At 39.7% G+C, this 24677-nt stretch overlaps 1 protein-coding gene across 21 annotated transcripts in view; it reads right to left on the bottom strand.

Annotated features, from left to right (window-relative positions):
* Window positions 1-24431, bottom strand: part of neb (nebulin) — an 89273-nt gene extending 64842 nt beyond the window's left edge. For 19 of the 21 annotated variants that reach the window (XM_069196483.1, XM_069196500.1, XM_069196481.1 and 16 more), the window contains exons 1-34: window positions 24326-24431; window positions 23583-23703; window positions 23133-23222; window positions 19440-19490; window positions 18036-18146; window positions 17852-17959; window positions 16920-17024; window positions 16588-16692; window positions 16181-16285; window positions 14412-14516; window positions 13459-13563; window positions 12949-13056; window positions 12071-12187; window positions 11340-11441; window positions 11134-11241; window positions 10765-10869; window positions 10366-10464; window positions 9293-9397; window positions 8910-9017; window positions 8506-8619; window positions 7850-8047; window positions 7305-7412; window positions 6805-6903; window positions 6598-6702; window positions 6279-6386; window positions 4968-5279; window positions 4458-4664; window positions 4159-4263; window positions 3486-3593; window positions 2582-2893; window positions 2072-2278; window positions 1498-1602; window positions 741-848; window positions 10-321 (exon numbers count right to left, since the gene is read on the bottom strand). In XM_069196483.1, the coding sequence (XP_069052584.1) occupies window positions 10-321; window positions 741-848; window positions 1498-1602; window positions 2072-2278; window positions 2582-2893; window positions 3486-3593; window positions 4159-4263; window positions 4458-4664; window positions 4968-5279; window positions 6279-6386; window positions 6598-6702; window positions 6805-6903; window positions 7305-7412; window positions 7850-8047; window positions 8506-8619; window positions 8910-9017; window positions 9293-9397; window positions 10366-10464; window positions 10765-10869; window positions 11134-11241; window positions 11340-11441; window positions 12071-12187; window positions 12949-13056; window positions 13459-13563; window positions 14412-14516; window positions 16181-16285; window positions 16588-16692; window positions 16920-17024; window positions 17852-17959; window positions 18036-18146; window positions 19440-19490; window positions 23133-23201 (4224 nt within the window). In that variant the 5' untranslated portion in view covers window positions 23202-23222; window positions 23583-23703; window positions 24326-24431. The remainder of the gene's footprint in view (window positions 1-9; window positions 322-740; window positions 849-1497; window positions 1603-2071; window positions 2279-2581; window positions 2894-3485; window positions 3594-4158; window positions 4264-4457; window positions 4665-4967; window positions 5280-6278; window positions 6387-6597; window positions 6703-6804; window positions 6904-7304; window positions 7413-7849; window positions 8048-8505; window positions 8620-8909; window positions 9018-9292; window positions 9398-10365; window positions 10465-10764; window positions 10870-11133; window positions 11242-11339; window positions 11442-12070; window positions 12188-12948; window positions 13057-13458; window positions 13564-14411; window positions 14517-16180; window positions 16286-16587; window positions 16693-16919; window positions 17025-17851; window positions 17960-18035; window positions 18147-19439; window positions 19491-23132; window positions 23223-23582; window positions 23704-24325) is intronic. The other 2 variants (XM_069196485.1, XM_069196482.1) reach the window with 2 other exon arrangements.
* Window positions 24432-24677: the final 246 nt, after the last annotated feature.

The following is a 24677-nucleotide window of genomic DNA, read 5'->3' as shown; positions in this document are numbered from 1 at the left end:
GAAACTCACGTCACTCTGGATGTTCATCATGTTGCGGGCCAGTGCCAGGTTCATGGCGTCAGGGAGGAGGGTGTAGTGGGGCACCAGCTGCTTGTAGCCAGTGTTGGTGGCCACCTCCTGGGCTTTCTTCGCAGCCATCACACTGAACATGTCCACAGGAGTGTGGTACTTCAGCTTGGACTTCTCATAGTCCTTCTTGTACTCTTTCTCACTCTGCATCTTGGCTATGTGCATGCAGTGGACCAGCTTGGGGTCATCCTGCAGACTGCGGAACCCGACGTGGTGACCTCTCGCCTTCTCATAGGCCTGTTTGTACTTGTACTGTGACGATACAGATTTGTAGTTTAATGACACAATGGAATCTGCTCCCACAGAGGTTTCCTCTCTACTGTTTTTACTGTCTATACCTTGAGTGCTTCTCTGTTACAATATTAAAATTCAAAGTTATGATAAAATAAAAAAATGAAATGCTACACATGATATAACTCAAAAATTGTAATTTGCAAAAAACATGTTTGATCTCAAAGTTCTATTTTCCCTAAAGCCAGTTTCATGAAAATCTAATTCTGAAAAGAATTGACAGCAATTAGCATTCAGACTCATTTACATTTCTATCAATGCCGATAGTATGGAAATATCTGAGGATAACCCTCACTTCCTATGAGTATTGTCCTAGATAGAAAGCTCAGAATCTGAATATATCAGGAGCTAGAACCTAAAATCAGACAAGGTTCACTCACATCACTTGCAATATCTCTGGAGGCCCTTGCAGCCTTGATTGAAATGGCATCAGCTTTGAGGTCATGGCCTTTCTTCTTCATTTCCTCCAAGCCAGCTCTGTAGGCTTTCTAAAATGAAATACAAATACCGTGTAGGCCTTACATTTCAAAGCATTAATCTCACATAGCTCTAACTTTAAATGTTTAACCCCATAACAATCTACAAAAAGCTGCATGATAGTGTGATCGTCGCGGTTCCGCGCGGGGTCGTGCCCCCCGCCACCCGTTCCGTCCCACACACCTGGGGCACGAACCCGGGTCTCCGGCGTAACGCAACAGGGCACCAACCGCGTGAGCTAAAGGAGACCTCCCTCAGCCCAGGCAGCTGAGGACCCTGCTACGCGCAGTGAGGGCGGTGACGTCACCACACCAGCTCCGCTACAATAGTATACACACATAATAATTAAATATTTATGTGTATGTATCCGAAACTTTCTTCTAATTTACCAAGCCTCTTATTGAAAAAAACAGTCAATTTAACTAATTTTTAAATTAGTTGGACTAAGGCCTCAAACCTGAATGAAATAAAACTGATCCATTACAGCTTCATGCACCAGGTAACACACAACTTGTACAGAATCTTAAATTTTCCTTTTGTTTCAGTGGAAAATAAATTTTACTAGCTCTTTTGAAAATATATTTTTTTAAAAAATGGATTACAAGATGAAATATTAAAACTTGTTTTTTAAAGAATACCTCAAATCTGTTGAAAGCCTACCTGACTGGTATTGATCTGGTTTGCTTTGGACAAAAGGACTTCTGGAGTGTCAGGCATAACATGGATCTTGATCTTATCCCTGTTCCATGCTTCTGTATATGTTTTCTGTAGCAAAAGAAAAATAAAATAGAAAAAAGACAGCATATAATGTAGAGCTACAAGTTACTGTCATGGCACCATATGTAAAATGTGCTATTGATACATGCTGAAATATCAACGTACTGTACAAGGCGAGATCTCAGCTATATAAACGTTTTCAGGGTGTACAGTTGTATAACTTTGCTAAAGTGACTTTGATAGAATTTATAAACAGTGGGAATGACTTCAGTTAATTAGATTGTTGTGCAACACAATTGCAATCTACACAAGCAAAAATCGAAGGCATTTCCTCAACGAGATGATTTATTTGAAAATGTGACTACTTGGCTTCTTTTCCCATTGTGTTGCTTATGTTGCATGATTTGTGTTTACTCTGATACAAAGATTTGAGGAAAATGGAGATTTAACTTTGTTCTTTAACTTTAACTTTTTTTTCTGTTTTTAAAATATGTAAGTTGGCCTCTGTGTACAATACCTTGTTCATAATCTGGTTATTGACCGAAGCCAGAACAATATCCATAGAGTCCATAAGCTTCTTAAACTGGAAGGATGAGGGGTGCTGGCGGTACTTCTTTTCGCTCTTCATTTCAGAGCTTTTCTTAGCAGTTTCCACCTCCAGGGAGCCTATCGGTATCCATCCCAGTCCTTTAAAACAGCTGTTGTATTCACTCTTGTATTCATTCTGTATTGAGAGGGAGAAATTGACAGACAGGGGAAATAATCTTCATACTAACACAGCAGAAAAAAAACTTTCCACGTAGCACTCTCAAGCATTACTCTACAAGTTGAAGAGAAACAGAACACTGCTCCTGCTTGATATGTGAAATTTGAAAACAAAAAGGGTGAGAAAATGTGAATCTAACAGAACATGCTTTTTTAAGCCATTATGTAGGGCAAACATTTTCAGAGGTACTGTACATTCGGCAATAATCTAAGTGTTCTGGAGGAAATTCGTAAGAAAAATGACTGAAACGATGAAACTCACGTCACTCTGGATGTTCATCATGTTGCGGGCCAGTGCCAGGTTCATGGCGTCAGGGAGGAGGGTGTAGTGGGGCACCAGCTGCTTGTAGCCAGTGTTAGTGGCCACCTCCTGGGCTTTCTTCGCAGCCATCACACTGACCATGTCCACAGGAGTGTGGTACTTCAGCTTGGACTTCTCATAGTCCTTCTTGTACTCTTTCTCACTCTGCATCTTGGCTACGTGCATGCAGTGGACCAGCTTGGGGTCATCCTGCAGACTGCGGAACCCGACGTGGTGACCTCTCGCCTTCTCATAGGCCTGTTTGTACTTGTACTGCAAAGATACAGATGCGTAGTTTAATGACACAATGGAAGCTGCTCCCCAGTAACCCACAGAGGTTTCCTCTCTACTGTTTTACTGTCTATACCTTAAATGCTTCTTTGATATCAGTTTGTACTTGTACTGCGAATACAAGGAATTGTGATTTTAATGAGCACACATAACTTGTCTCACTGTATGCAAAAAACAATATGTTTACTATTGTGAATGTAAAATCATTCATTGTATAAATATATATAAAAATGAATACTTTATTATATTATATGAAAATCATTTTTTTCCTTGTAAACATTGGGACCTATATGTCTTAAAATAAAACTCAGTCCACTTTATAAGTACACTTAAAAGAAAAGGGCTTTTGCATTACATTTGAAAATAATGTTAAATATTTTGATCAGAGTTTGCAGATCCAAATGATTGGATGATGTGTCTGGTTTAAAAAAATCTAATAATGATATACTATAATCATGAAAGTATTGCACAGAGCAAAACAAAATTGTTCACAATTATTTGAATTCCAGAAAACAAGCGGTTCACATTTAAAACCTCGACATATCCCATTATATATAAAATTCATCACACTTACATCACTAGCAATGTTCCTGGATGCCTTAGCAGCAATAATAGGAATTGCATCTTCTTTCAGGTGGTGTCCTTTAAGCAGAGTTTGGGTCCAGTTCAACTTGTAATAATTCTGAAAAAAATAATATGATATATTATTAACATATGCCCTTATCCAATATATTGTAATATCTAAGCTCAGAAATGGTAAGTACCCAATAAAGGAAGATGTACTGCCAGAAAATAAATTAAAAATGAGAATGCCTGTAAATACATGGTAGAAAGGTATCTGTGTTTTTTAATTTAAGAAAGCTAAACATTTATTCTAAGATATTTATTTTCTGTGGTTCTTCAAATCAAGATCTACAATTCTACAACTAGAAGTTTAAGTGTCTGAGGAGATCAACCCCATAGAGTTGAGAATAAAACCCAATTAAAATGGTGGTGTTTTACTGAATTTACAAATGAACCTGGTTCACATTGTGTCAATAGTCCCAACTTGAACATTACTGTATAGAAAAACCATGCAGACTGACCCCTGGAAGTAATGGGTCTTCACAGGCATAGGCCTGCTCAACTGCAAGATCTATACTATGCCCTGCTGTAGCCAGCTTTGCATCAGCGTTAACCGACTAACTGTAAAATGCATAAGATGTGTTACAGGACAAAATACAAACAAAATGTATCTTTGTCCTCACCTTGCTAATATTAAAAGCATTACACTTGGCCTGGATGAACTCTGGGACATCTGGAGGGAGATGATAGGTGTGCTTGAATTTCTCTCCACTGGCTTTGTATTCTCTCTGCAAGAAAAAGCCCACGCCATCAGTTTGTGTGCCGTACAATGAACCTGACAGAGGGAAACGTCCTTATTTTCTTTTATTTTTTTCAGAAAAGGACAGAAACCTATGAAAATTAAAGATGTCTATGCAAGAGTAAGAGTGGGTTTTCAATTTCATTAATCAGGTAAATCCTAAAAAAACCCATGGTAACTCACATCACTGAGCTGGAGGGCGCTGATCTTGGCCTGCACCATGACAGGGGTGTCAGACACACTGGTGAATTTGATGGTGTCGGGGTGCTGCCTGTAGCCCTTCTCTCTCAGAGCCTCGCCGGCTTTCTTCACCTTCTCCACATCCAGAGAGCCAATGGGGACCCAACCCGTTCCTTTCATCCAGCTGTCGTAATCAGCTTTGTACTGATTCTAAGAATGAGATGTAAACGAGTAAATATTTGTTTTCATAAGAAGCGTGCAAATAAAGGTTTAATCAGACTAAGTTCTAAATATTGCTCCTTCTGTACATTCTAAAGATCATTCAAAACTATTGCTACCAGAACAATAGCCCCTTTGTCCCTGCATTTAAGGTTTACACATTCTTTTAAGAGCAAACAAAACTCTGGGTAAGCCACTCACTCCACAGCTAAGTATCATTCATCATTTTTCATCTCAATATTTTACTTTTATAACGATGATGTGTATTTGATTTCAGCCTAGAAGCTGACTCACGTCACTCTGGATGTTCATCATGTTGCGGGCCAGTGCCAGGTTCATGGCGTCAGGGAGGAGGGTGTAGCGGGGGATCAGCTGCTTGTAGCCAGTGTTGGTGGTCACCTCCTGGGCTTTCTTCGCAGCCATCACACTGAACATGTCCACAGGAGTGTGGTACTTCAGCTTGGACTTCTCATAGTCCTTCTTGTACTCTTTCTCACTCTGCATCTTGGCTACGTGCATGCAGTGGACCAGCTTGGGGTCATCCTGCAGACTGCGGAACCCGACGTGGTGACCTCTCTGCTTTTCATATTCTTTCTTGTACTGATACTGTGGGAAGAAGAAGGAGCAATGTTCAAAACACAGATCCCTATGTCATGCATTTAGATACTTTTCTTACACATATAGAATAAAGGAGTATTCATTATTGAGTACACAATTAAAATATAGCAATAAGGGGACCTGCTCTGTGCGGCAGAGAAGGTGGAGAAGGCATTGGAAAGTTCTATTGCATTGGAAAGCATACATTTGTAATTTATCTGCAAGGGCATAAAAATACATACAAAATATAGACTAAACAAAATGTCACCATAAAACGTGGGTAAGTCTGTTAGACATCGCTTACAAAGCATATACCACTTCTTTATGAATGATGTGCTAGCGCTTAACATGTCAACCACAGCAAAAACAACATTATGATTTTGTCAGTACTGTACTTAATATACTGTTTAGAGGTTAAATACTTAAAATACTGTACTTAAGTAGGTTAAATACTTAGAGGTTAAATATTTAAATAAAAGTAAGAAAAAAAGAAAAAACAACAGATGTGGCACTTTCTCACTCCTGGAGAAAGCTCCATTGTTGTGATGTTGTTTATTTTTCTGTTTCTACTTTTCGGTGTGGAATTAACCTCTTCTTATTCCTTTAGAGTTCGCATGCTGACTAACACCGACTTCTAGAAACTTAATATATACTTCATAAGGAATGTATTGGACATGTGAAACTAAAACATCCTGTATAATGGACACCCATAATTGAGCATTACTGAAAAACAAATTGTACAAACGAAAGGACTGAATCTTAAATATTTTTCTACGGGTGACCATATTGTTTTACAAAATGACTGCAATACATTATTGCTACCAAAAGGAATATCATCACATCCAGGAATAACAAGGAATAACATTGTTGTCTACAAGAGGTCATAACATCACAGTCTGCTCCTGCCTAGTGTGATGCTTCCTTTCTGCTGAGAGGTAATAATATGTAAATGCATGTAATAATATATAAATAGAACTGACGCCTTACGAACTGACGTGAAATACTTACATCACTGACAGCCTTGCGAGCCGCCTTGGCAGCAATGATAGGAATAGCGTCAACCCTAAGGTCGTATCCCTTCCGAAGAGTCTCCTCCCAGGCGTATTTGTAGTAGTTCTGAAGGGGAAAAATAAGCAACCTTTTTAAATGTGACTCATGATGCTGTGACTGACTCGTCATATACTGTACTGTACAGTATATACTGGTGATAAGACTTTCACACCTTTCAGTCAACAAACAGGTTGTCCAGATTGATTTCTGGATTTCTTTCCAGCTGTAAACTCCAGCTTGTTCCAAAGTTTGGCTGCCGCGTCCCTCCTGGGCTTACCTTGCTGATGTTGTAAGCATTGCATCTGGCTTGGAGGAACTCTGGGATGTCTGAAGGCAGTGAGTACTTGTGAATCACCTTCTCTCCTTCTTTCTTGTAGTTCAGCTTGTAGGAAAATGAAAAAAAGTTTAATAAAAACTCAATAGCCACCCTCTCTTCCAACAGCTACTGTAGTGCACACCTCTGGGAAGCCAAGGCTGGACTTACATCACTTCTCTGTTGCTGGCTTATCTTGGCTTGAACCATGACAGGGTCATCCTCAATCTGGGTGAAGGGAACCGTGTCTGGTTTCTGACGGTACCGTTTCTGGTTAGAAAGAGTGAAGAAGAAATGTAGAACAAATCAGCAGATGCAGTGATGCCGTGGTGCAGAAAATAATCTGAAAGTTGGTGAAGAATTCTGTAGAGGAAGGTTTATCTTGTGATGAGGTCATTAAAATAAAAACGGATTTTAAAATAATCACACTAGGGCTTACTACACTACAAGAAACCGCAATTCTACATGGATATGAATCATTACATAGAGAGACCTCATTGCTCTATGTACTGCAGTTGTACTACAGCAATCACTTCAAATTGGAGAGGTTTAACTCCTATTTGAATACATGTATCTCACTGAAATACTCTGTTTTATCAGTCACGTTTTTCACAACTGATTTATAACATCAGTTATATTAATTTTATGTGAAATAAAATATAAGAAGGTACCTCATCCAGGATCTGGCCAGCTTTCTTGACTTTTTCCACTTCCAGTGAGCCATAAGGAACCCATCCTGTGCCCTTGTGCCAGTTATTGTACTCAGACTTGTATTCATTCTAACGGCAAGAAAGAGAATTGCAGAAAGAGTCTCAATATTTTTTAATACAACACACATTAAACCTATCCTTAAAGCTACGAATCTATACCTTTACCTTACAGAAAATCATGCCAGTTCACATTTCTTCGTTACATTTTTTAAATGCAAATTATAGCTTTGTACTCTACAGTAGGTAGAGATGGACTGTAGTTTCTGAAAGGGGTTTTAACTCAGAGGTCTATAAAGTAATAAAATAAAAATAACTCCACCAGAAAGAACCTGTTTCATGTGGTAATACATTTTCATGCCACAGGAATGGAAACCATGGAGTACTGTTAATGGAGAGAGCATGTGGTTTGTCCTACTTGGTCCTTCATGATAGACCAACTCAAATGGGCTCCATAAAAACTGTTTTGATGCCTTTCACTCTGTTCGCAGCAGGATCCTGATACTCACATCACTCTGCTGAGAATAGGATTTCTTAGCCAGTTCCAGGGCAATGCTGTCAGGGGGATAGAAGTATCGGTTCTGCAGTGTTTTATAATCTATATTGCTGGCAATGCTCTGGGCCTTCTTAGCCAGAGTTACCAGCACCATATCCAGAGGAGCGTGGTATTTGGTCTTCATCTTTTCATAGTCTTTCCTGTATTCTCGCTGCAAGACACAAAAGGATCAGGTGGAAAAGGCTATTAAAATCTGCACTACTTTTTAAAACAAAATGTTGAAGATTGAAGGGGAGACAAAAAAAAGCTTCCAAGAATTAAAGGGCAGGTCTATCATGTCCTTTTGTCCGGGGGACTTTTAGAGGTTTGAGCAGGGAGTTGCATCAGCACACGAGCAATCGAAGGTTAGTTTCCGCTGAAGGAAAAAAACATTTTGGCTGTTGAGCCTCTTCAGTTGCGGAGAGTTTTATTTTCAGGGCTTCTGGGCATCTGCCTAGACAGGGGGCTATCAACAGGCTGGACTTCTTGCAACACCTGTCTGAAGTATCAGAACAATTCCTTCCTATTAAAAACCTTTTGTTCTTTTTTCTGAATTTGACTACCAGGTTAATAGAGAGAGGGGTCTGCAGGCATCTGCAGGATTTCTAACTGCAGGCAGATGTCACTTACTTCGCTCTGGATTTTGGCCACGTGAACGGAGTGAAGGATCTTGGGATCATCTTGAATGCTGAGGGCCCCAATCATCTTCCCTCTGGCTTTTTCATACTCTTTCTTATATTTCACCTGAAATCGGAACACATGGCGTTTGGTATGCCACTCCATTGCTAAATCAGGAAATAGTACTCACTTGGTTGACAGAGAATGTCACATGCCAATAGTCCAAACAGCATTTTCTCTTTTCCTAGTAAGTCAATAATATACATTTAACAGATATCTTTGAGATAATTATATCATATTTAAGACATCGCAGGCATTAGAAAACGATTATCTTTGTACTACATTTAATGCAAGTGTGGAAACGCTCAGTTTCCAGGAGGTATGTGAAGAGTCCTCCACGAAGTTCGCCTACTTACGTCGCTGGCGATGTTCGTGTGAGCACGCGCAGCAACAAGAGGAATCGCGTCGACCTTGATGTCAAACTTCTTGGCTTTGGTTTTCTCCCACTCGTACTTGTAACAGTTCTGGAATTCCACCACGATCACACATGGATTACAGCAGGAGAGAGGGACAGAGAGAGAAGCACAGAGAGAGGGAATCAGGCGTTAAAATCAGAGAGTCTGTGTTCACATATCCTGTAATTATGAATGAATGAACAACAGCATATCCCTTTAAAAGCATATTCCTGTATGTACATAAAGGACAATACAAATTCAGTTATTACAACAAACGTTACCTTATACATCACCACTATACAGTTTTTTAATTTTATTTATGATGTTGGAAACACAATACTCACATCACTGAGGTTATAGGCGTTGACTCTGGATTGAATGAAGAAGGGATAGTCTGGAGGCAGGCAGCATTTGAACTTTTCTTTTTCATACTTCTCCTTGTAATTAAGCTGAAAAAAACATATGGATGTTTTTTAGTCACTTTGGGGGGTTTTACCATTTCTGATCAGCAGCAGACCTAGACGTGCTGAGCTGCTTAACATTAAGTGGTCTGGCATGAAAAAGGTAGAGTCTGTGCATCCATCAACTGAACCTCTGCTGTAAAACATTACTGTGTTGATCGTTTAAAGAACCAGCATTAATCACATTTTTTCCCCTCACATGTTAAGTGCATAGAAACTACTAAACGAGCAATCAGATTGATTGTAGGCCACAGTTAGCACTGGGGATTAAAGTCCCAGGCATTGAAACTCAGCAGACATGGGGTTGTGAACTGCAAGAATACAGCATACAGTACTGTATATTCTTTAGTCTCTGCTGTTGTTGTCCTCACCTCTTGATTTTTGTCTTTATTCACTTCCATATCTAGTTTTCTGGAACGACTAAGATGTCTAGAGCACAAGGAAGTACATGGGGGGCTTACTCAGCTGTTGGCAGAAGAGTAAAACATTTGCCACCGTTCTGCATTCCCTGTTAATGTGTCTAATACGTCTTTCCAAGACTTCAGATTTCGTTGAGAATAGTAGCTCGACACGCCAACCAGTTCAGTAGAAAGGACACCAGTCGTGATCAACCAAACAACAAACCATATAGGATCAGATGCATGTGAGGCTCGGACAATTCAACCTAAATCAAAAGCTACGTCCTCAATTATATGGATAAACTCTTCCACTTCCTAGCGGTAGATGGCACTGTTGATTATGTTTTAACGTTCAGCTGCATTTCACCGAGTCCCATCAGCGAAGTTATTTTTAGCAAACCCACCAGGTTCCTAAATTTAACACGCAGCGCTGCATCTGTCTTTCACATCCAGAGAAGTGGCAGAATTTCAGCAAAGCTCGGGCAACGATGCGTCCCTGTTACCGATGTGTTATTGAACCGAGGTGAACGAGAGTTGAGGAGTTTTCTGGTTACTTACATCACTGAGCTGTTGTGCATTGATGGCTGCCTGCACCTGCACCGGAGAATCTGTCACCTGAGTGAATTTCACCGTGTCTGGGTGCTGCCTGTACACTTTCTGAAAAGAAAAGAAATACAATTTTATTTTATTAATAAGTATGCGGAGGGGAAAAACATATCTTTAACCCCGTTAAAAATAACCACGTTATTAAACAATACTTGTGTGGGCACAAAAACAATTCTTTCGTTTTTAAAGAGCGGAAAATGCAGTACAATAGTTAAGGAAATTTCAGGTAAGTGTAATTCAAGACAATGGCAGTTTTTAATAGCAACCACTAGATGTCCCTCAACACAGATATTTACTAACTTGTAAAAATGGCAATATCACAATTGATAGTCGTGCTACGTGAGTACTCACTTCAGTACAGTCTTGCAATTTCTTGATAGCGTCGTATTCAGGGGTAATAGTCTGGGGAAAGTAGCATTTTGTCTTGTCGAATTCATAGTCAGCTTTGTAGTTTTTCTAGAAAATAAAGGTGAATCGTTAGTAGAGACGAAAAACACTTTAGACGCTCTCGTGACATTTAAATAACAAGACCAAGTTTAAAACAGAAACTGCAATATGCAATAATTGCTACTGATAAAGTGTTTTATCAAACATTAAAAGAAGTAGTTTCAGTTATCATACATTCACAGTAAGACCTTATTTCATAGCTAAATATACAGCAGGCCTATACAGTTTCTAAATATACGTGCATATTTCAAATGAATATATTGAGGTACTTACATCACTCTTCAACTCTTCCATTTTCTGACAATGACGCATATGTGGATCTTCATAGCTACCAATATAATGTCCCTTGATTTTCTGCTCATACACTTTTTTATATCGAACCTAATGCAACAGAAATACAAAAAGGTCAAGTTAATGAGTGATCTGGTTTATCTGGATTGACAAAAACGCTGACAAAGAAAGCGTTGAACCACACTTACATCGGAGAACTTCTTCAGCACATTGTCAAGCTGGAATTTAGGCGTATCACAGTAATTAATGCTCTTTCCCTTTGTCTTTTCATAACTGTCCTTATAAATTTTCTGTAAGAAAGAGCACAGAAGGGCAAAACCATTAATCAATGGAAAACAGCACCACCGGTAATTAAAAAAAATATAGGGATTCCAGTGGATAAATACATTATGACCTTTAGCATATACTTTACACTGAACATACAGAATAGTCAATATAAGACAGTATATTGAATATACAAGAACAGACAGCACCCCAGCTCTGTGAGGCAACAATGCTAACCACTGTGCCTCCTTTCTATACAATATAGTACGTTAAAATGCAATATTAGACTTAACTGACAACTATTTTTATTTCCGATTGCTTTGTCCCTTTTCTGCATTTAATTTGCAAACCTTGCTAAACACAATTGGGCCTTGTTAAAACATGTTAAATACATCAATGTTCACACATACAAATGATTATTATTATTATTATTATTATTATTATTATTATTATTATTACTACCACTGCCAATGTTTCTGTTTTCAAAACAATCATTGAACATGATATAACATTAATATTTTTCTTTGTGGGACTAATATATTTTCTTTAGCTGGACATAATTTCTTAACTTTAAAGAAAATGGTTAAAAATGCTCTCTTGCATGTTTGGCCCAGTATTTGGCAGGTTTAATTTAAAACTCTCATCAGAAACGTACGTCACTCAGAATCGTCCCAGCGTATCTCAGCTGCCTCAGCAGAGGGTTCTCTGTGGCTGGAAGGACATTGTAATCTGCAACATTTTTGGTCTTTTCAAAATCTTCCTTGTATTTCACCTAAGAAAACCAAGAGCAAGAAAGTTACAGGAGAGCTGGCAACACAGTTCGCTCTCCGTGCATGGTGTAAGTGGGCAGACATTGGTTTTAAAAACTCAACCACTACAGAATGCACTCAGATAATACGTTGTATTATAAAACTAAACCCACAGCTCTTCTGGGGGAGTCTCGCCAAAAGAGATTTCCAGCCTAGTGCCCTGTCCATTAATCAACATTTACAAACCCAGTTTAAATTTGCAGTAATTTTGAATATTCTACATTTGAGGATGAAAGTGATGCTCCAAGTGTGAACACAACAGTGCAGTGTGTATATTCCCTTTCTATAAAAAGCACATCGACTTTCAAGCTGACAGCTGCACTGCAGTCCCTTATTTTGCAGTTATTTATAGTACACAGCATTAATTGCAGCTGTGCACTTGCTAGACCCAAAGTCACTGCACTGATGAAAGTCACTTCAATCAGACACAGCTGAGCACCAGAATAAAGCTGCATCACTTGGCTAAACATTTTATTCCCAGTCTGATAAAAGAGTCACAGTGTTGACTCACGATTTCACTGAATCTGAAGGTCAACACAGCTGCTGCTTTGTAGCGTGAGCAATACGTTATAAACTCTAAAAAAACAATCCTACTCATCCTAACTGCCTTTCAGCCTCAGTGTACATTAGGTCAATATTCCACTCAAGACTATTTTAACTCTACAGCGTTAAATCGATCCAGTATCTACCCAAAGTTCCTTGAGACCAGGTTGTGGATACCTACTTTGCTGGCAGCAATCCCTGCCTTCTTGTTCATAGTGTATTCCGGGGTGTCTGTTTGCATAAAGTAAATTTGGTCTTTCATTTCTTCATAATCAGCTTGGTATTTTTTCTGAAATTAGAATGATGATGATGATGATGAGAAAATAACCATTCAAGAAACAGGAAAACTTTTTTCCTTATGAAATACAGTAGCAGACTATAGCACTTCGATACAATTACATTTTAACTGCAGTTTAAAGGAGGGTGTAAATATTCCAGTATTAGTTTTTCTAGAAAAATAAGGACAGTATTCTATACTGTAACATACAGTATAGTCCAAAATTAATCTGCTAAAATACTGTATAAAAATGAAATGATCTGATATATTAAAATGGTTTGGGACAGTTTTGACAGCCTGGTTTAAATTCTGATGTTTTCAGCATAGTGGTAGCAACTGGATTACAGCTTATATAGTATTCCTGTGAGCTGAGTTGTGAACACTTCCTGAAATCCTTGCGCTCTTACTACTTACTGTGCTGAGGTTGTCTGAAACCATTCTTGCCACAGCAATGTCAAAATAAGGAGTTTCACACCACTTGCCCTTAATATTTTTGTTGTAGTCCTCATGGTATTTGAGCTGAAAGAAGGGAAGAAACAGTTTTTGTCTTGTGTAAAATATTTAAACCTTTAAAGAAAGCATACTACAGCTGCCTCTAATCCTAATAAAACACAATATTCATTGTATGTTGGGATTGGTCAAGAGCATTTGTTTATGTCGTGTTACAGGCACAATATAATGATACAAACCCTCATCATTTAGGACCACTGACATCAGTGCACATAACCGTTCTGTTTTAAATGGAATCTAGAATATGGCTGATACCATCCACGCTGTGCTGTACAGCTGGTAGGAAAGTATTATAACATTCCAATTATATCTAACCTCGGCAGTACGTGATTATTATTCCTAGCCTGTCATCAAGGAACACAATCCCCTGGCTGGCAGGGGTAAGATCCAGGAGCATGTCGCCTTGTGAGTGACAGCAAACCCTGCAAGCCAGACTGCTGTTTCCCTAAGAGGTCCTGAGTAAAAGTCCTGCAGTGACCCCCTGAAGGCAACACTGAGACATCACACTCTGCAGCACATTGCATTGCAGATGTGTGTATATTACAGCTACAAAAGAGTTACTAATCCTTGTATGTCGGCCAAGAACAGGCATGTATTTTCAAAAACACGTAATGTGCAATATCTGCCTTAATGCTGATGATCATAAGCTGTATTGGCATAGGGCAGTAAATGTTTATTTACTATTTTGTTGTCATTTCTTTAGGGGAAAATTAGTCTAATCTAGCAATTGTTGTAAAATTGTCATCAAAAGAAGAAACTTCAGTGTGTAAAAATAGGATAGTTTCACAGTTGTCAGCTTTGGGTACTGAATCTATTTCACTCGTCAGATATTTCCTCTCTGGTGAGCAGACACTCACGTCACTGCGCTGGGTGAACACTCTTTTGGCAAGTTCCACATCAGGAGGGTTGGCCAAAGAGGTGTACTTTGCCTTGCGTTCATCATGGCCCTTCTTGTACTGGATCTGAAGAAAGATAAAAGGAAATGAGTTGAAACACCTATAGACTTCAACAGACCATGCACAGTGACTGGCTTTTGTTTCAGGACTTGACTATCGCCCAGAAACCACAAGCCCTGATGGAAAAAGGACCAAAATGTCCTTTTCTGATCTAGCAATCTGTCTTTTGTGATTATGGCATTTGATTTTACTACTACACACATTTGTGATAAAACACTAATTTATTTTAGAGAAACAATCTATGTTTTTTATACACTGGGTGCAGTTGTGCTTAACCACCTAATCAATGACAATTGACTTGATTGATAATGGTATCAGTATCAAATCTAAACATACTAGTATATGCGGTATAAACTATATAACTAGTGATATTCAAGTATTATACGTACAAGGTGATCAGTAGAAACTGGTAGAGCAAATACAATATTTTAAAGAGTAAAGCAGAAGGGTAAGTCATTTCACAAGATAACAAAGAGTCATCAAATGCAACTGATGGTAAACCACAAGGGTATTTCAATAATTAAGGTTGTTCTGTTCAGTTTAAACAGGCAAATCCTGTACCACATTCTCCTGCTTCACCTTTTACAACAGCTCTCCATGGCAACAGTAAGCATCCGTTTAAAGATGAGTGGCCTTGTGCCGACATGGTTGCACAGCAATGCACAACATGAGTCAATTTCTGCACACAGCAGAATGACACCCACATGAAATGTATTGCTGACTCCTGAACATGGACACAACAGACTGCCACAGACAGGGATGTGGGTGTAGGGCTAAGCCTTCATTTGTGGCAAGGCAGTCGTTGAAGACGAGCAGGGAACAACTAGGTGCTCGTTACCTGTCTTGCACAGGTAAGAACGTTTGCCATAACTGGAGTCTGAATTAGGAAAACACATTTCAAACGTGCTGTCAGTCCAAACAAGCTCAACGTGTCTCTGTGTACCACAAAGAGCATGATCCGTGAGTGTCACAGTGTCTCAGGGTGTGCACCCAATGGGTACCAGATGTCCCACCCACATGGGGCTCTGTCCTCTGCCTCTGACAGGCAAGTGCTAGTGCTGTTGCTCAGCCTCATTGTGAGAGGTGAAGAGAGAGGTCACAAGCCGACCCCGAGTTGGAATCAGAAGCCGTGACATGGAAACACTCTTCAGCAACAGCTGTTCTGGGGCCATTTCTACTTTCAGGGTAACACTGTGAATTGCTCAGCGGTGCTGTTACATGTTGGGCCCGTTTTCTTCAGAAATGACCTACTGAACCTACTGTGCCACGGCAACACTCTACGCAGGACAGTGCCAGCTGCAGTCGTGAGTATTCAAGGCATTACAGGTGAAAGGGAAGAAAAGGCTGGATGAGATCTACCGATCATCCAATCAATTAGCTGCTAAAATCCTAGACAAACAGAATGGCCTAGTCCCATTTGATGCCTTTCTTATGTACAGTACATAGTTTTTTCTCCTTGGGCTCTTAAGGAGGCAAAGAATTTGAAGCCAACAGGAAAGTGCCTTAGGCAGTGAGGTCTTGGATCCAGGACAGTGACCCAGAGCCTACGTGTTGGTCTAGCTTGGCTTTATGATCAGTTAAACCTGTAGCTATCTACCATGGAAGCACTTGCTATCCTATTTATTGTAATACCCTTACTGGAAACCAAAAGCAAATGAAAACCTGCTCACATCACTGAGAGCTTTCTGAGCTTTTGCCACGCGCTGGAGCTCAGGACTGTCGCTGTATGGGTAAAACATGACTTTGTCCTCATCCCAGGCTTCTGTGTACAGTTTCTGACAGTCAGAGAGAAACCAGAGTTAGAAACAGGTGGCCATTTTCTGCAGAGTCAGAGTTAAGTATTATCCTTTCACTGTATAATACTGATATTGACATTAACCTGCTAGATGTCCTTCGTATGGGAATTAATCATTTGCCCATGCAAAAAATATCTCACAAAATCTCAGAGGTCCACATGGGAATTATTTATTCAACAAAACATCAGATGTAGGTTTCCTTTTTTATTCTACTGGTTTTAAATATTTCAGCTGTAACCACTTGTTTCAGATCTTCTGTTCCGGAATATCAAAATGATTACCTTGCTGAGGTTTGCGGCATTCTTCACGGCTTGTACGAGCTCAGGGGCATCAGGAGGAAGCAAATATCTGTCTTTGATTTCATCCCATTTCTGCCTGTAGAGAACCTGTAAAAAAACACACCGCCATGTTGACTGCAAAAATGGATCATGGGAGATACAGGATTGTACCTGTTTATAATGGAATTCGAAGCAAGAAGGGAGTATAATGAGTCTCAGAAAAATGTAACACACTATTATTCTGTACAGTATATCCGTCTAATGGTGGTTTGAAATTTAGGGGTGCAAGATTTAATTCGTGGAACGTGCTACAGCTTGAGGAACTCGGCACTTACTTTGCTCAGAAGCTGTGAGACGTTTTTCACGTGCTCAATCTCTCTGGCTTTTCCATCATAGTTACACATTGTCTGTGCTTTCTGTCCTTCCATGCGGTACTTCACCTGACAAAAAAAAAGGTCAAAAACAAGAAACTCTCAGCTGGAGTTCAATACCTTACAGTGGGCTGAAAGGATTTGAGTGGAAAACCCAGGCAAAGCAACTTATGTAGGAAGCAGAGAGGGACACAACAGCCCTGGGAGCAATTTCCCAGCATTGGTCTGGAGTGTTTTGCTGATTGTCATTTTAAATGTGTTTTTATATACAGTATAGTACTGAAGCAAATGATGTTTAATCTCCTAACAATTCACCAACCTGTTGCAACTATTTTCTGGAAATTGATATCTCACACTGTTTCAAAACTGACAGCATATAAAATTATTTTTACTTCAGTTAATTAACCAAGAGCTCACGTACTGTTCATTCAATGCCAGAAGACAGTAGTATCCAAATCACCCTGTTCTAAACAAGTTTATTCTGCAGTGCTGTCTTACAACCAATACCTTAAATGCACTTAATGTACGGTGTAATTTAACATGTATATAAGACAAATATAAGTGTATAATTTAACATAAGACCCTATATTATTGTATATGGGTTTGAAAAGAACTGTACTAACAAGTGGAAACAAAACATGATGCTTATGTATGCTACTGTAGTTTATATGGTGCAGTATCATAAACTAGCCTGCAGCCTTAACAGGACATGTTCTGGTATTTTGCGTTAATGAATCAGGTGTTTTTTAAGCATGTTCAAAATTTGTGGGCATATTTTAATTTATCCAGGAAAAGGCGATTGAAGCAGCACTTTGTTCCTTTATTTAATTAGCTCGGAAAGAAACGAGCTGTTGTCCCAAAGAGCGTTAACGTCCAGGTGAAAGACATCGCTGTACCTCACTGAGCTGTTGCTGAGCCTTCTTGATCCTGCGGAGTTCAGGGGTGTTCATTGTGATTGCGTAGGGTTTGCCTTTCTCCTTCTCATAGATCTCTCTGTACTTGTTCTAGGGGAAACAGCAGTCTGTTAGGCTGGAGCTTGCTAGAGGTGCAACCACGATTACTCCAGGGCCTTTCACACACCTGACTGAAGAGCTCCTGCATCTTCTGGCTGTGGGCCAGGTAGGGAGTCATGAATTTGGAGGTGTCAACTTTCCTCTTCTTCTTCACTTTCCGAACGGGCAAGCCCCCCACCTGCGGACCACAAAGAGAGGTGTGGGCGTCTCCGAAATGTCTCTGCCCAGGGTCCAAGCTGGACAGCACTGGGACGTGAGCAAGCAAACTGCAGTGAAAAATACAAAAACTGCACGCGGGTTTAACTGTAGTCATGCTCTTTAACTGATTTTGTAGTGTCTAGACGTTTATTAATACATTGCTTCATTCCCACTTAACATTTGGTTAAAAATGATCCTATTTCTCATCAAGGCTTTGCGGTGAACCACGTCTGAATCTGTATTTCTGCTTCATCAAGTTCAAGCAAACTCTACAAATGACAGTGTGAAGGAAACGCGCTCCGCTAAGTCAGTCTCGTATCTTGTTGCAGAACAGCGGGAGGTACAGTAAGTGGGAAACGGTGTCTTTAGATGGTCCCGCACCTCCTCACCCCCATAAACACCCCAATCCCATCACGGAGCTGTGAAATGTCAAGAGCTAATTAAGATTTGCGTTATATTCTTACTAATTATCAGCTTATCTAGCTGTAATTACAGCTAATCTAACAATAGAATAGCAGTAAAGTTGGACGGGCATACAGTACTGTATATCGTAACAAACACTCACTTACAAGCTCATACGGTACAACAAGGCAAATCATAACAGTACAGAAAATGCAAACAATGATGGGTATAAAAAATATTATTTGAATTATTATTTTTTCCTTACACATGAACCTGGCGAATCAAGCAGATTAAAATGAAATTAAGTTCTGATACAATGCAAAGATGAGGAAAACGCTAACAGGCCAGATCTTTATTTGAACAAACCCACAGCTTCAGAGTCACAGAACACGACAGCGCGACACGAGCTGCCCAGGTAGGTCAAGACACGGGTGCGAGCACGAGCGCCTCCAGAGGCTGCCGAGCGCGTGATGAGCTCTCATGCGCTGCTGTTGCACGACCCGTAAGCAAGGCTGCACGCTTTAAAAAAAAAGTTATTTATAAAAGCAGGGGCGTGCAGACCTTTTCAAGGACCAACAGCAATTATATCAATGAAACGGCTGCACACGTGGAACACTGAGGGTGTTTCATTTTCTCCCATTGCTTTTGCTTTCAAAAAAGATTTGACAAATGGAAGAGCTACAGTAGTTTGCCATCATTTTGCGCGCCGGCATCCGCACCGCCAGTGTTCAAAGCTGTTACTTCTTCCTGAAAGGCAAGTCCACACAAACAGGCGAGGCAATGAAACAACCCTCTTTCGCATGCAAGCGCATTCTGCAAGCACAAGCCGCGTGTCTGCGTCTTCGCTGTCCTCGCGAACGAGCTGAATTACCTCTCCAACCTGAGTTTGCTGTGTGATCTCTTCTGTACGCTCCACGCAGTACTATAAACACAGGACATACTCCAGAGGTTCAAAATCGGAATCAAACTCAGATTAAAATACACCGGGCAATGTGACTTTTTCCAGCTCTGGTTGAAATGGCATTGGTGTTCCTTTTCAAAATGTAATGATGGAATGATTGCAATCGCTTAATCCACAAAACACAATCCGGTATATTTGCAGTGCAGAGTGCGATAATGTTCCTATGTAAACTTTAAGTTATGGTGCTTCAGGATGCGCGCTTGTCGTAACAAGGAACATGAACTTTTCTGAGGTTCTTGAAAATTGTTAGGTTACAAGGATTAAGGATTTTTTAAAGCTCCGTCAAATAAGTACAAAACCTTTGCGATTGGAACTATTAAGAACTGTTTTAATGCCGTACTCCTCAGCCCAAAAAAATGTAATGCTTTTAAAATCTAATGGAAACATCAGTACAATTAAAATAAAGCTCTGCAATACGTTAACACAATAAGAAAGGTCGCAATACATGTATGTCTTTAATTTGTTCCTAGTAACATAAGGATCTCATTCAATCCTCTAGAATAATGTGATGACAATAGTTTTGACTGAAGACTTTTTTCTAAAGGATACATATGTTTTGCCTATTCTTTGTGCTTGATTGATAGAAGTGATCCATACTCCTATCGATATTAGGAGTTATTGGGGTTATTAACAAAAAGAACCTGCAGCATAAGTCATAGACTATAGCAACAGAAATCCTTTTAAAAATGAACTTTGGAAGTACCCATGTTGTAGATTCAAATTAAAGCATTTTTAGAGATTTCAAGATTTCTGGACTTTTTTTGGGGTGGGAGTGAGAACATCCCACATGAACTTAATCGGAATTTCAGAACATTAGCAAGACCTTGATTTAAATTATATTGTTCAGTAGTTACAACAGAACAGGAGGAAGAGGTTAAAATGTTTTAGGAACATGCTGTACAGTATGTGTATTTTTTAACGGTTGAATGGAAAAGGGTTCTGCTGGTTTGCTGGCTGCTGTAGTCCTGGGCTGGTTGTGTCTATTTTATCTGTATTATCCCTATGGCCAAGAGCTATTTTAACTGAATGTCTTCTGCACTGTGCTCCTGACTCATCTCCCCAAAGGCTCTGCATGCACTGTGGATGTCTCCACTGCTCTCATGAACATTCTAGAAGAACCCACATCGCTTATCCTCTCTAAAGAAAACTCTGACGGGAGCTGCAGACACACAGTCTGAAGAGGACGCCATGCATTTGCACCCAGAGCTGGAAAAAAAAAAGGTCACTAGGTAGTTGTACAATTGTTCCCATGTCAGCGGCTTCTTTCACCTGAACCTGCAGAACTCAGGAGGACCGTGGTGAATTTGAGACTCCTGTACTCCTTAAAATACTCAGTGGAAGGAAAGGCTTCCAACATGTAACCCTCTCCAGGTCTGAGTGGGACTGGCTTGACACAGGCTTAGGCACGTAACCCCAGTCACATTTCAGTACCATGACGCTAATGCTTTGGAAGAGAGGAGTACAGTATGCACAGCACCAACCTTTCTCCCTTGCATTTCTGTATTGAATGTCACATATTATCTGTTTCCAGATTTATCACCATTTCAACAGATATACCAACACTAGAAAATGTGCCAATTGTGGAAAAAGGGTCAAAGGTTCATTTTCACTGAATGGTCAGCAAAATGGATTAGTGAATTGAAAAAGTCACTTTTTATAATATCTCCGTTTTTAAACTTTGATTGAGAAAACTGATAACACCATTTTTAAAGGATATCATGACACACTCGATCAGTTCCAACATTCAAAATAAACTGTGTACTCTACATAAAGCCAAGAAATTAGTCTTTTGTTGGAGACAGAAAATAATTGTACACTTATTGGTGTATATAACAAATTGATCTGTATTTAAAGTGGATAGGGCAAAACGAAAAGAGCTACATATTATTTTTCTGATAAAATCAACCTTTCTGATTCATTCCTGAAACAGGTACCTGTGTGTTGAAGAAAGAAGAAAAGAGTGAGATAAAGGTACTGTACATCCCCTTAGTTAAGCAGATTCACTGAAGGAAGCCTCTTCTGATGCATGGTTTTGAAATGATTATGAAATGATTTTGAAGTGATTGTGATGTTTGGAGACATAATTTTTAGAAAGGTGTAAGTAATCAAAAAATGCTTTATTGGAATGAAGTCCTCAGACGAGATCCAACGGATTTTTACACGTCAAAAATGGAGCTCTCAATGGCATTGTTGTGTATGAATGGCATTCCAGCATAAAGATGCCAACAACACAATGAGATGTATTGTGAACGTAGTTTAAATGTATTACTTCACCCACTAGGACATACTTAACAGCAAGACTAAAATAAGGCAACAAGCGATACATGGTTAACTTTAATCTCATTTCATTCAGAAATAAGAGATTAAACTGTTAACCCTTTGCTTTCACTCTCCTATTGAAATACTCAAATCACTCTAATGTGCTGTAATAATGAAATGTGACACATTTAATGTAATGAACTAAACAGTTTCGTTGCCTGGTCATAAAAGAGCCAGGCAGTGAGAGAGACAGGAGAGACAAGCTGTGTAATGTTACAGCTTTATAAAGGATGTTCAGGATATATTTTAAAAGAATATAGTAGATCAATTGATTTTTTGTTACATGACATATTTAACACATCAATTTGAAAGGACAGTATAATTAGTACAGTACATGTTCACCACTCATTGCAGTGGTGGCATCATACTGTCCTAATTTTGGTAATACATATCAGTTTCTGATACTGATGGCTTTTGGAGCAGTGTATTCAGCACACGGCTGTATTTGCCACTGCAGTGCCAATTAAAAAACAAAAAATAGCGGTGATCCAACATTTGTGTCAATTCCAGTGTAATCAAAAGCAATCAAAAACATTGCAATAGGAAATATAGCATTCTGGTAGAAACGCAATCCCACTGTTTTGGTATCTTAAGAGAAATCTAGATGTAACAATGCAGAGTTTCTTGTACAATTAATTTTCATCACCATGAAAGAATATATAATATATTATATCAATGAATTTCCAAATATTAATTGCTTAATTCTGCTTTTGTGAATCTATTGCATATGCATGAACAATATAATAGTTATATTGAATGTACCTTGCACTTGTTAAATATGTTTCCTTTCTGTAAAAGAGTGTTGGTTATGTGTGTGGTGGAGTTAAACAGTAATCACAAGCTTGGCAGTTCTAGAAATCAAATGCAAGTGCTATATGTTTACATAATAGATAAATTACTGCTGTCTGATGGAAAAGCCTGGCTACTTGCTGAAGGAGAGAAACCTATTTGAAATGGGATATAACATTCCTCTAAATGGTTAGGGTGTCACTTATGAACTGCTGACTGCAAATATATCAGAGCTCAGTATTCACAGGCAGTTACCCGTCAGCTCTGAACAGAAATACTCTCATCAAGCAGAGGAAAAAGTCGAACATCTGCCAGCAGAGACAACGTTTTTATGGCATGACCCAGATCGAGATATAGATCTTTGGACCTAATATATGATGGATCTGAAAAGCCTCTATTCCATTCACAGTAAGTGCATAACATGTGCATAGAAGTACTGTACATACTGTAAACATGTACATAAGGTATACTGAAGACTGAAGATATTCATCTTACCTCCTCCACAATCTCCTCTTCAAACTCCTCCTCATACTCCTCATACTCCACAACCTCCTCAACCTCCATTTCTGTTCAGTATCAAAGGATCTAGACACAGACACAGTAGTGTAAATAAGATCTTCTTATAATCAGCCCTTGGACACAGATACAGTAAATTATTGCATTCACCCACAAACTACTCCTTATCTAATTTCTTCATAAATCAGAAACCGATGATTATACCGAGCCAAACTACAGAAGCTGATGCAACTCTAATTAAAACACACCCCGCAATTGTTGTTGTTCCCTCTGAGCTGTTTTCATTTCTGGTCTTTAGCAGTAACTCAAAAAGAGAAGCCTTTAAATGGATACCACCAATAAGCCATGCCGCTGTTACTCAATGTGTTTACATGCACAAAATAAGAGCTGAAAGCCACAGAGAGACACAGTGCAATGTGAAGAACATACCGTTTAAAGAACAGTTTCCAGTTATAACCTTACAATAAGGAAGCTGCGTCCTTTCCATTCACATCACTGTTATTCCCTCTTTTTTTTGTGTGTGTATTGCGGTTTCTGCAGTTTCTCAAACCTAAGAAAGCAATGCGTTACAATGAGAAGGTGAACACTGAAATATCGAAGGGAAAGGTGTCCTATGCGTCTAAAATGGACTGTGGAATGCTTTTGCAGGCCTCTCGGAGACAGAGCCTGAAGGGTTTGACACCCAGGGCTGCAGGCTGGGAGACCCCCTGCTGAAGACTCACGACAGCTGGTCCACGGCCCTAAAGTTATTTGTCACGTAAGCTAATGCCAGAGCCCCATTGGCTGGTTTTGTTTAGCTAGCTGAGCTGCAATTCCTTGTGAGGCTGCAGGTTAAATATAGGACCGCATTCTGCTATCCTCTTTTTTTAGTCCTGGCCTCAAACATTTCTCCAAAAACCTTCATCTAAACGCATATGCTACCTTTCGAACACAAAACGAATAGAAAACCCAAGACAAAATCCTGCCCTGCACTCCAGAATACCAACAGGTGAGGAACTAGACTCCCAGGTGAGAGCGTGTTAAATGGAGCCGATGCTATCGCAGCCCTTCAGATGAGGACTACGAGAATGTGCAGCACCACCTGCCTTGAACATCTTTCTGAGCTGTAAGAGAAAAACTCTCTGGTCCAGGCGGTGCGGAGAAAGTAAAAGGAAAAGAGGACGTCCACTTACCAGTGATTCTATGTTAAAAGTTCCCCAGCAGCCAAAGCCTCCCCAACTCTTCCCTCCCAAGAATCGCTGGGCGAGAGCGCAGGGCTGCATCAGGCTCCCAGATTATCATGTGGCCCGGGTGGCCAATCAGGAAGCTGTTTTCTCAGGTTTCAAAAGCTAAATATACCTAGTGACCCCTTCAAAAAGACCACCTGTTCGGCAAATCCATACAGAATCAGGAATAAAAAAAAAACACCACTGGGCTTATCGACTCCGCAAGGTGGCCAGCACAAAAGGAAAACAAAACTCACACAAGCCCGGGGCAGTGTCCAGGCCCAGGAGACACTCTTGCTTGGTGGGGTCAGTAGAATGG

This window comes from Lepisosteus oculatus, chromosome 12 (genome assembly GCF_040954835.1).
Source record: "Lepisosteus oculatus isolate fLepOcu1 chromosome 12, fLepOcu1.hap2, whole genome shotgun sequence".
In the NCBI taxonomy this organism is placed as follows: domain Eukaryota; kingdom Metazoa; phylum Chordata; class Actinopteri; order Semionotiformes; family Lepisosteidae; genus Lepisosteus; species Lepisosteus oculatus.
This window is presented reverse-complemented; position numbering and strand designations above follow the sequence as displayed.